This window comes from Cydia amplana, chromosome 14 (assembly GCF_948474715.1).
Source record: "Cydia amplana chromosome 14, ilCydAmpl1.1, whole genome shotgun sequence".
NCBI classification, from domain to species: Eukaryota; Metazoa; Arthropoda; class Insecta; order Lepidoptera; family Tortricidae; genus Cydia; species Cydia amplana.
In genome coordinates this window covers 11,957,558-11,970,384 of record NC_086082.1, presented here as the reverse complement: position 1 = coordinate 11,970,384, position 12,827 = coordinate 11,957,558, and the positions used below count along the sequence as shown (strand labels likewise).

The 12,827-nt window shown below is 35.7% G+C and overlaps 1 protein-coding gene across 1 annotated transcript; it reads right to left on the bottom strand.

The window, feature by feature from the left end:
- Nucleotides 1-2,763: 2,763 nt before the first annotated feature.
- On the bottom strand, nt 2,764-6,879 carry LOC134653842 (uncharacterized). Its single transcript, XM_063509205.1, has 2 exons — nt 6,725-6,879; nt 2,764-3,017 (listed from the first exon to the last, which is right to left on the bottom strand). The coding sequence occupies exons 1-2, from the start codon at nt 6,856-6,858 to the stop codon at nt 2,789-2,791; spliced, it is 363 nt and encodes a 120-aa protein (XP_063365275.1). The 5' UTR covers nt 6,859-6,879; the 3' UTR covers nt 2,764-2,788.
- Between the last annotated feature and the right edge of the window lie 5,948 nt (nt 6,880-12,827).

The following is a 12,827-nucleotide window of genomic DNA, read 5'->3' as shown; positions in this document are numbered from 1 at the left end:
CATCTTAGCTAAGTCTTAGCTAGGCTCCCTGATATCAGCTCGAATGTGTCATAGATTAGCGCATGTTCTGTAAGCCATCGGAATTAAATTACTGTTCGAGTATTTGGACGGTACAGCAAGTTTGTTTAACAGTTGAATTGCTGTTTTTTTTGAGTTTGTTGTTACCCCGTACCAAGTTACCAACAGCGTAAAATGGAAGTCAATGTGGAATTATTCTGAATAAATCAGTTTCAATGAATTATTATAGGACCTTTCATTCAGATGTGGCAGAGATGGAAGTTTTGTACATCCGTGGTACTTTTGAATTAGGATGGCTATAACGTTAAGAAAATAATTTTATGGACTTATCATGTCAACATAGATTGTTTAAAATTAATTGTCAGTAAATAACAAACTTTGAGGTTTTGAGCTTGGCTTTCTACTTTCAATTATGTTTCATTTAAGGCTCCATAACTTTAGTTTTGCCGTAATTTAAACAAAATACAGGGCAGTACTTTCTCGTAATTAACTGCTTAAAAGTTTTAATTAGGTAATTAATTTGTTTCTTTGGTAATCGTAAATTAAAATAATAAACTTGTGTTCTCTTTGCTAAATTAGTTTATCTAGTTATACAAAAAGGAATTTTAGTTAAAATTTAACTAGTTATTTTACTAATTTAACTAGTTTAAAAATAAGATACATCTGTTATAAATGTTTACTTTATTGTGATTGTAAACTAATTTTCAATTGGTAAACTAACCGCGACCTATGTCATTGTATGGGGACAACAGTTTTCCAACGGCAAAGTTAAGTGTGTCCCTCAGTACAGTTTTTCTTTTCGCTAGAGGATCGAAGTCAGACTAGACCGGTTTTTTGTTACTTAATATTAGGTAAATATCTAAATAGATACCTTGGAACCTTGGAAGCTATCCAGTATCTTTTTAGTTCTAAAACTATACTGCCTACAGTTCTTTTTTTTTAGCATTAGAAAAAAGTAAACAATCTTGATCTGTCTTAATTGAAAAACATGTTTTAAAAATAAGTCACGACAAATATGTAACAATTATGAATCTAATACGATCATTTATATTCTTCTGCTTTCATAAGTATAAGTTACTGATTTTTAAAAAGCGTTTTTCAATTAAAAGACATGTCAAGATCGCTTACCTTCTTTTTAATGCTAAAAAAACGAACTATAGACGGAGTCTGAAAATTCAATTCAATTATTAGGTACTAAGTAATCTCGACGGCGTTGGCGAGATGACTTTGACGCCTTTGACAGGAACTGGTGGGAGACGGGTCAAGACCGGGATACGTGGAAAGGGAGGAGGGAGGCCTTTGCCCAGCAGTGGGACACTCTAGGCTCATATACGAGTATGTATATATCGGAGCGAGACACCGCCAGAAGGACGTATTGCAGTGTTACAGTTCATAGCTTTAAACGCCTGTATAAAGTCGATTAGCAATGTTTGGCTACGTATTATTTGCTTGTAACGAAATAATAAAGTTGCGTAGTGAATAACGCCACCATCTATTGGCGTATTGTTGAACTAAGCCGACAGGTAGAAGGCTTTGGAACGTCAAGAAGTGTATCTTGAGTGAACGTAGGCACGAACTGGCATTTTTGTCGTTATGTTGGTAGACTGGTCAGACAGGTTTACCAACTTGAATTGGAGGCGGGAGCAGTTGGCTCCGCCGCTGGAACTGGCTTCCTTCTTCTTGATCGGACCGCGCTAGAGATCGGACGTTAGCCAAGCTCGTGCCTAATTCGCTACGTTCCTGAAGGCTTATTCTGAAAGCTTATAGATTCCAACGTTCTTTAACCGTTTCGCTAAGTGTTTATTCAAAGTGTTATTTTGATTTCTTATGTGCCATTAGAAGCTTATTTTTGTAAAATAAAGAAACTATGTGTTGTTTTGAAAAGATATGTCCCGCCGAGTTTGTTGCCGGGATAAATCTTCTCGGGTCAGAGGTGTAGGGTTGGAGCCGGTGTAGTTTGACTTAAATAAAGATTTGAACGATTTCATGTGATATTTTTATTTTAATTGAATCCGATTCCATCGTAAGATCGTTTAGTTATTTTGATTATTTAGTACTGAAATATAGTAGGCACTAGTATGGTTAATGAGTCCGAATGTTTATTTCATGCACTGGTAGCATACCTACTATTTTGGCTGTGAAGTAATACATCTAGGTACTACCCCCACGCGCCCACCGCCATTAGGACCATCCTTCTCCGATATATATATAAAAAAACCGGCCAAGTGCGAGTCGGACTCGCGCACGGAGGGTTCCGCACCATCAACAAAAAATAGAGCAAAACAAGCAAAAAAAAACGGTCACCCATCCAAGTAGGTACTGACCCCGCCCGACGTTGCTTAACTTCGGTCAAAAATCACGTTTGTTGTATGGGAGCCCCACTTAAATCTTTATTTTATTCTGTTTTTAGTATTTGTTGTTATAGCGGCAACAGAAATTATGTGTTTTTTGTACAATTAGCTCTTTTATATGATTGTATACAAATCGCTAAGATTACTAGTTAAGTATATTTACCTACTTAAATTCATTATGTTTATGTTCGAACTTACTGACAGTAAAAAAAAATATTAAAAAGAGTCAATTTTTTACTTTTTTATTTCTTATTATGGCACTAAATATCTAAATTTACACCTATAGTTTAAAGTTTAAACTGATAAACTTCAAAACCATTTCATTCTCTTTGTTGCGTCTCTTGAGTTACTAATTTCTCATAGGTATTTCCTATAACTACAGTCCAGTATCCCAATTCATACAAAAATCTTCTTACAAATTAAAATGTCCGTCTCGGGGTATTAAAACTAGACAGTCCATTGATGAAATTGCTCTGTGAGTGCTGGAACGTGGGGTGCTGCTGCCGATGCTGCTCCAGCGCGCGCCAGTTCAGCAACCAAAATGGCTGCTTGTCTACGGGCAGTTTGCTCAGCTGGTCGACCAGCGCGCGGTCGCCGAGTGCTTCTATTGGTAGCCGTTGGGTGGTTGTAGTTTCGCCATTAGCAAATCTGTAAAAGTAATATACTTAGTAATATTAATAAACATCACACTGCCCAATTTGACGACTCAATATGAATAAGAAATCAGCTATGCGTGAAAATGACGCAGTGTAGCTATAGTTAGCAGCAGAACTCGCTAAGCGGGTGAGGTGTTCTAACTTATTGGAGCACAACGTTTTTGTTGCAGGAGCGAGAGCATGTGGGCGATACTGCCTTTTTGGCCACCTCGCCTGCTTAGCTACTTCTGTTGTTGACTGTACAAGTACTGTAAAAATGATATTTGAAAGTACTCAATTAGACCATTTATTCATTTAACCTCGTTATCTATATATATATATATATGTCGGAGCGAGACACCAGAAGGACGTATTGCAGTATTACAGTTCATAGTTAGACGCCTGTAAAAGTCGATTAGCAATGTTTGGCTACGTATTATTTGCTTGTAACGAAATAATAAAGTTGCGTAGTGAATGAATGAATGACAGGTAGAAGGCTTTGGAACGTCAAGAGGCGTATCTTGAGTGAACGTAGGCACGAGTGGGCATTTTTGTCGTTATGTTGGTAGACTGGTCAGGCAGGTTTACCAACTTGAATTGGAGGCGGGAGCGGTTGGCTCCGCCGCTGGAACTGGCTTCCTTCTTCTTGATCGGACCGCGCTAGAGATCGGACGTTAGCCAAGCTCGTGCCTAATTCGCTACGTTCCTGAAGGCTTACACCTGAAGGATTATTCTGAAAGCTTATAGATTCTCACGTTCTTTAACCGTTTAGCTAAGTGTTTTATTCCAAGTGTTATTTTGATTTCTTATGTGCCATTATAAGCTTACTTTTGTAAAATAAAGAAACTATGTGTTGTTTTGAAAAGATGTGTCCCGCCGAGTTTGTTGCCGGGTTAAATCTTTTCGGGTCAGAGGTGTAGGGTTGGAACCGGTTTAGTTTGACTGAAATAAAGATTTTAACGATTTCATGTGATCTTTTTTTATTTTAAATCATGGTGATTGGTCGTTTTCATTATTTAGTATTGAAATATAGTAGGCACTAGTATGGTTAACGGGTCTGCATGTTTGTTTCATGCACTGGTATAGCATACCTACTATTTTTGTGCTGTGAAGTAATACATCTAGGTACTACCCCCACGCGCCCGACGCCATTAGGACCATCCTTCGCCGACATATATAAATGCAAGTGTCCTGACTGACTGACTGACTGACTGACTGACTCTGACTGACTGATTCATCAACGCAGAGCCGAAACTACAAAAGCTAGAAAGTTGAAATTTGCACACTAGGTTGAATTTATAAAGTGTACAAGAGATAAGAAGCGATTTTGAAAAATTCAACCCCTAAGGGGGTTAAAAAGGGGATGAAAGGTTGTATGGGGTGCAAGTTTTATTTTAAGCGAGGAATTTGAAACTTCGTAAAAAGGTATTAAATTAAAAAACAAGAAAACTAATTTCAGCGTTTTTAAAAATTCATCCCCCAAGGTGGTAAAAAAGGGGTTGAAAATTTGTACGGAGATCAAATATTTTTGAGAGTGCGGGACTTGAATCTTTGTATTTGGGGATATTATTAAAATACAGGAAAAGTGATTTCAGCGTTTTGTAAAATTCATCCCCTAACAGGGTTAAACAGGGGTTGAAAATTTGAATCCATTACAAATGCTTTGAAACTTCTTAGAAAGGCATAATAGCCAATAACAAAAAAAAGTAATTGCAACGTTTTTGGAAATTCAACCCCTAAGGGGGTTAAAAAGGGGATGAAAGTTCGTCTTAGGGTGCAAATTTTATTTTAAGCTAGGAACTTGAAACTTTGCAAATAGGTATTAAATTAAGATACAAGAAAACAAATTTCAGCGTTTTTAAAAATTCATCCCCCAAGGTGGTAAAACATGGGGTTAAAAATTTGTACGAATATGAAATATTTTTGAGAGTGCGGGACTTGAATCTTTGTATTTGGGGATATTATTAGAAGACAGGAAAAGTTATTTTAGCGTTTGGTAAAATTCATCCCCTAACAGGGTTAAAAAGGGGTTGAAAGTTTGTATGGCGTTCAAATTTTATTTTAAGTTAAGAACTTGAAACTTTGTAAAAATATATGTTATTAAAATACAAGAAAACTAATTTCAGCGTTTTTGAATATTCATCCCCTAAAGTGGTGAAAAAGGGGTTGAAAGATTGTATGGATATCAAACATTTTTTCGAACGCGGGACTTGAATCTTTGTATTTCGGGATATTATTAAAATACAGGAAAAGTAATTTCAGCGTTTTGTAAAATTCATCCCCTAACAGGGTTAAACAAGGGTTGAAAGTTTGAATCCATTACAAATGCTTTGAAACTTCTTAGAAAGGCATAATAAATCAATTTTTTAAACATGCAGATTACGTCTGCGAGCGATATTCCAAATTTTATATTAAAGGAAAAAATGGAAAAATTACACTTCCGGCAAGACCTGCCGGAAGCGAATTTTTCCATTTTTTCCTTTAATATAAAAGGCATAATAGCCGATTACAAAAAAAAGTAATTGCAACGTTTTTGGAAATTCAACCCCTAAGGGGGTTAAAAAGGGGTGAAAGTTCGTCTTAGGGTGCAAATTTTATTTTAAGCTAGGAACTTGAAACTTTGCAAAAGGTATTGAAATAAGATACAAGAAAACAAATTTCAGCGTTTTTAAAAATTCATCCCCCAAGGTGGTAAAACATGGGGTTGAAAATTTGTACGGATATCAAATATTTTTGAGAGCGCGGGACTTGAATCTTTGTATTTGGGGATATTATTAGAAGACAGGAAAAGTTATTTCAGCGTTTTGTAAATCCCCTAACAGGGTTAAAAAGGGGTTGAAATTTTGTATGGAGTTCAAATTTTATTTTAAGCTAGGAACTTGAAACTTCGTAAATAGGTAGTTAGGTAGTAGGTTTTATTAAATAGAGGACATGAAAATCTTCTAAGGGGGTAAGAGGTATTACATCGAGGACAATTTTATTCAGTTAGGGGCTTGAAACTTCGTAGGTTGTGAAAGACAAGTCTCATGCGTTGTATAATATTAATAATTAAGAAATGATTAACCGTCCTACCGCAATCTCTTGCTGCATAATGTTCTAAGCTAATGTAGAATATATAACCACCAATATACAAATCCACGCGTACGAAGTCGCGGGCAACAGCTAGTCTATTATAATAAAGCTAAAAATGAGAGCGTAACGTCGCGTTTGTGTGAACAAACCTAGCCGACAGGCCGACAAACAATCGACGTTACGCTTAGAGCCTCTATACTTAATAAGAAAATCAACCTACAAAGTGCGGATATCAAAGCGTTAGGGACAGTCATGGCTCATTACCATAAGCACTTAGAATTGTGACTTTAGTAAGTGTTTCAATCAGCGTAGAGTGATATGACACCTTAATCATTTATTCACTCACATTTGTAATATCTCTATTAAATAGCCATTTGATTAGTCTGGCAATCCAACGGTGAAACGCAGCAAGCGTCCTGGGGACGATGCTCCGGGCAAGTTTAGGTTTTATAAACGAAAACTATGTACACATTATGTATACTTTATTAATAAATAATAAATTTACTAGGTAACCGTGAAGGGAATCGTTGCTAACATAGTCTTACTGAGGTTAAATATCTTGAGTAATGGAAGTTTTGAGCTTTGAAGGGAAGGGAATATAATTTAATTTCGCCTTATCGAGGTTCCTCTGTATAACAATTCACTGACCTGTCGCCGATACCGCTGCTTTCAGTGCTGGGTTGTTCGAGGACCGGGTAGCCTATTGGTCGCCTAGCGTAGAACGGCCTTTGAGCTACGCAAGCCGCCACCACCATGAATATAATCACAATGTTGGCCACCATTTTGTTCTGGAAACATAAAATTTTTTTGATGAGTAAGAGTACAGAAGAAGCAATTCGAAAAAAGTTGTTACTTTTAAGTATGTGCTACGAAAACACAAGTAACAAGGTAAACTTTCCCACAAATACATATAGGTAGGTATGTATTGTGCATATCGACAGTCGACACAAGTGCCTTCAGAGAAAACATCTCCATGCCAAGAACAATAGGTATAGGTACATCACAATTTTCCCAATTATTCGAAATTAGCGACCCGTCCCGTCCGGGTTAACAAATTATACATAAACCTTCCTCTTGAGTCACTCTATCTATTAAAAAAAACCGCATCAAAATCCGTTGCGTAGGTAGTTTGAAAGATCTAAGCATACATAGGGACAGACAAACAGCGGGAAGCGACTTTGTTTTATACTATGTAGTGATAGTGATTTGGAATGTCAGTTATTCGGATCCGAGACCGAAAGGTTGCCTGACCAGGTTATTACCAAAGGTATCCGCAATTAGGTACTAGTACAAACCCCCCATTTTTTTTATCGCAGGAAATTGATTAAGCAGTTAAATGTAGCTATCTAGTTTTAGTATATTTACCCGCTCAACGCAGCAGGGCTAATTAACACAGTGTTGAATGAATGAATGAATGAAATCGTTTATTCACAATGAACATATGGTAAAAATAGGATCTTAATTTAAATACATTGCTTCCCATTAGACATTCAGTCAATATAGACATGTGAAAATATTTGTCAGTGATATACAGGGTGCTTCCTGTAACAGGAGCAATAAATTAAACTAAAGTACTCCTCAAACTGACCAACATTTGTTCAGCAACTTTTAAAAAATATGAATCCTTTAGACTTCCTCTTTTTCATACAAAATAAATATTGCCTTCAATGTACGCTGTCATCAGTGTGTTTGACGTTGCTTGTCACGGTTTAAACATAACAAATTTTGCAATACATTGCGTCTTAGAATAAACTTAAAAGTGTAATAAAAATCAAAACATGAGTTATTTTCAAAAGTTGCTGAACAAATGTCGGTCAGTTTGAGGAGTACAGCCTACAGTTTAATATATTGCTCCTGTTACAGGAAGCACCCTATATAGTCACTCAGTCATTTAAAATTAGATACACATTTAAATTATTTGTCTAGCAACTCTTGAGAACATTTGAATCAATTAACTAATGAACTGAGCAAATAATTTGATAATAACTATGTAATTAAAAGTGATAAAGGCTTAAATTCAACGCTTATCTTACCGTCTAAATAACACACTTGTTTTGTATCAAGTAACGTCACGGAAACCGAATTGAGTCTAGAACTGTTAATAGTTAGCTATAAGTACATTAATTGTTAAACGCATGAACTGGCTGCAGTGCACACCAGACGAGAAATATAAACAAACTGCCCGATCCAGTTCTTGTCTACATAATTTATACTAGTTTCCAATGCACCGGCAGACATCCAATGAATGAGATGGCCAATTAAGAGCCCATCAACGTGCACACTAGCGCCACTGCTAATAATCGTGATTATTTAAATTTAACGAAATATATTTAAAAAATGGGGCCGCTACGTACTGTATCTTGTATTAAAGTACCTTTTGAATACATAAAACTAGTTTCTATGTTGCTGGATTCGTCAATCTATGCGTGCAAATATAAACGGCATGTTTTGTTTTGAGTTTATAGATTGACGAATTCAGCAACATAGAAACTAGTTTGATGTATTCAAAAGGTACTTTAATACAAGATACAGTACGTAGCGCCCCCCTTTTTTAAAATATCTTTCGTAAAATTGAAATAATCACGATTATTTAGCAGTGGCGCTAGTGTGCACGTTGATAGGCTCTTATTATCAAAGTGATGAAAAAGGACAGGATGTCAACAAAAGTGACGCATACGCATCGGGTTCTCAATTTCTCAGGGATTTCCCCCACCCTTGGTAGACAACATTAATGGGCAGGTATGCAAAAAAAGGACATTTACTTACCTACGTAAAATATGTTTTGTGGATTATGCAGACAGACGGTTTTTGAGGAAAACTAAGTCGAAAACTATTATGAGTAATGAGGATGGAATATTAATTTACAAACGAACTCAATATACCCGTATTTACTCGTTTATTCCCAAATTGGTGGGTATAAACTGTTTAGAGTGCTGAAAGGGGCATATAAATTTAAAATATAGGTGTATTTTGTAAGCCGTTACTGGATTAAGAACTCAAAATTGTAAGAAATGTATTTTTAAGAGGGGCACTCCATACATGTAACTAATTGTCACAATTTTTTTTTCAGAAACCACCAACGTGTTATACATCATTAAAAGGGTCTTTAAAAATAACTGGAATGTTTCTAAGAACATTTTTGGATAAATTAAATATTTTTGGAAAAAAACCGTTTCGAAAGGCCAAATAATGTTTATCTCTCTATAACTTTAGAACCAAAGTTCAGAAAAAATATGAAAACATATCGAGAGATTAGCCGTATAATAGAGTAGGTACAAAAAATAATATTTTGAACATCCTCGATTGAGCCATTTTTGAGTTTTATTTAAAAAACCCTTGATAAAAGGTGCCGCGTAAACACGCACTTTTGCGCGTCATGCAGTTATCTAGAACATCGATAGAATTTAAGTACCATATTTTACCCACCTAAATGAGTAAATACGGGTATTTACGGGTATTTATACCCGTGCTTTGAGTAAATACCGAGTAAATACTCAGTATTTACTCACCCCTACCCATCTCTATCCTTCACAGCTTAGTTGAGTACTTACTTAAAAAAGTTTTGAAATCAGTATGTCATCCCTGCAGTTGATTATTCTTTTATTTTATAATGGGGATGCCACTCAATCCTGTCTGTCATTCCGCTTGTCGCTTGTCTAAGTAACCTTTTGCAGTCAGTTTACCAATAAAGATTTTTTGAATTAAAAAACCGGAATATTTTCCCGAGACCTAACTGATTGTTATTTATAATCTATAACCTATAGGTATATATCTGGGTCATACAATAAATCGACCAAAAACGGCCTCGACTTACGAGCAGTTGTTCCGAGTATCAAAATAATGAGTATTTGTAGCATTTGTATTATTATTATTACATTTTCGATACAGATAAGACCAATATGAACTTTAAATTTGTATAATGAACCTTAGTCATTCCGTAAGTTCAGCAAGATTTATTAGTTATTATAATAAATATACAATACTCCTACGCATAAACTACTTCTGTGTATAAATGTTTCCTTTCAAGAGCATTCAAGATGGCAACTCATACCGATTTGACGTCAAACGCAGTTTCTGCATCTCATTGCACTTTTTAATGACACAAACGCATGGAAAAACCCCGTAGTACAGTGACATTTATTAAACGCGGAAATATCATAATTGTGTGACTCATTGCTCGGTCTAGCCGTAGCATTGCAAAGAGATGGCAAGTATTTGCTTCATGTAGCCGGTATAAAGGAGACCTCGCAATTTATAACTAAAGTGTCATTCAATAGAACTTGCTAACTATGTAAATAAACGGCCATACTAAAATTGACACTGAATTTCAATTTACTGGTAACTTTTGTTTACGTTTGTAACAAGTTCTATTGAATGACACTATAAATAGTCTGCGTGATCAGAGATTTGATGTATGTACTGAGGGGTCGTCGGAAAGCTCCCAAAATTACGAAATTTTCACATGGAAAGTTTTTAGGAAGTCCTCATACTTTTGTATGGGGATCGAAATATTACATTTCCAAAATGATTTTTTTTTCTTGTGATTTATTGGAAAATGTCCGTGAATATTACCAACTTTTTTTAAACTATCCACAACTTGCACGACTGTGATATGATGTCACTTATATTGGTAGGTCAAACCAGTGCTCGTGATAATTTAAGTGATCGCTACCATTCTATTATAGAAGTTACAATATCGTGAACAAATAAATGAAAATTGTGCTATTAATAGTATTAATTAATGACCACAGTAGTGATTATGTTTAATGACAATTTCATTAATATTGATAATTAATGTAGACTGTTTTTTCTTATCCAGCATAATAAATATGCGATTTTGGGTACATAAGATAGTAGTATAGTCTAAAGCTCTGGGCTAAAATGAATAAAAATTAAAGTACTTATACAGTACCAGAAATAAAGTTAGAAAATAAAAATAAAAGATTTACTGATTTCTATTCATAAAATATTATCTTAGATTGTTTTAAGTTTGACTTTTCAATGTATTCCTAAAGGTGACAGTCCATTTCCAACCGCAGCTGCACTACTGTTCATTTTACTATGGAAATTGACAGTAACAGCGACGCGTTCAGTACCAGTAGTGCAGCTGCGGTCAGAAATGGAATGTTACCCTTACGCACTCGATACCTATATAATCTATATATATTACTTTCTACTCTCTCTATAATTATTATAATATACCAACACTATTTCAATAAGAAATTTCCGCGTTACAAGATATTACCATAGAAATTTCATAAACACGTCATATCTCACCTGCTACAAATTCCTCGCGACACCCACACGGGCGCACAAACGTGCATCCATCCCTTTGAATTAATTTGAACCAGAGACTACTAAAATGTAAAGATTGCATGTACACAATTGCTTACCACATATGGGTGATATTAGATAACGTGACGTTAATACCACGTGCCACTTGCTGAGATCTCATACTGTTACCTATATGATTTTTGATGATAATAGTCTCCCCGAATATGAACAAAATCGCCGTTTACTAGGTAGGTACTCGAGGTTCAAGCGTGTCTCTGACGAGTACAGGTAAATTTTATGTTTCTGTTTCACCAAATCGTCTGTCACCGTCAAAGCGTCAAAATTTTGCAAAAAATTTATTGTGTGGGAAATTTCATAGATCTCTGCTGCATGACGTCGAACAGCCTGTTATTACTGTGGTTGGTGCAACTGACTCTAAGTGGCTTAGTTGGCTATTGTGTCAGTTAAAAAAGATACAGATACGGTTTTAAACAATAGTAAAAGCGTCTTGTGTAATGAATTCGAAACGTCACCTTGTTGTTAAGCATTTATAAAAATGAATAGGAACGCTACATTATACCAGTCTGTTATTACTAGTCTCTTCAACTCATAAGAAGGAAGGTTATCGAGGTTACGGTAGAATCGTCAAGTAATTTAGAAGTAATTACATTTTCTCACTTCGTAATGAGTATGTGTAATGAAATGCTCAATTGTCTTCCTGACGTTTTTTGGAGGAAATGAGCAGAATTCCCTTCGAAAATATTACTAAAGGAAACTCGTGAACTCACGTTCTCACTCAGCCAAAAAAAGACAGAGTTTCTGTCGTGTTGTACAGTCAGCAGCAGAAGTTGCTAAGTGGGCGAGGTGTTCAAAATTACCTTGACGCGCTCTTATCCTCTTAACAATAAAGTCGCGTCAAGATCATTTTGAACATTTGGCCCGCTTATCAACTATTGCTGCAGACTTACGAGAAAGTGAAAAGGCTGGCCCAGTAAATAGAAGAGTGGCGATTACTTCACAGACAAGAGCATAACTCTTAAATATTGATGATAATGACCTATTGTCCACAGTGGTCCAATATAATTGCGGATTTGTAACGTGGAAGGCTTATGGTTGCTAAGAGTGGCCAATTGTTAATTATGTTTTTATTAAGTATTATATTATATTTCTACCTAAGCTTACTATGACAATAACCCTCTATACATACTATCTATTCTCTTTGGTCAATAGAAAACGACGTGTCGGAAGCCGCGGCCCAGACACAGACCATTCTAGCGTGAGTTATCCTTATCATAGTAATATTTTGTTTGCTGTAATATTCACCATTGAATGACAGCCATAATTGTTCGAAATTTAAGATGCGTCAAATATTAGATACCTATCTATTAGACATCAACAAGATATGTCAGTGTCAAACAAAACGTCACTTTTGACACTTGTTTGACACTGACATATCTTGGTGATGTCTAATAGATAT

Bases quoted from the DNA above. Each gene is read 5' to 3' on its own strand.
- LOC134653842 (XM_063509205.1), bottom strand. From the start codon at position 6,858: ATGGTGGCCAACATTGTGATTATATTCATGGTGGTGGCGGCTTGCGTA. The intron at 3,018-6,724 runs GTCAGTGAATTG...TTACTTTTACAG, and splicing joins AGCAGCGGTATCGGCGACAG to ATTTGCTAATGGCGAAACTA.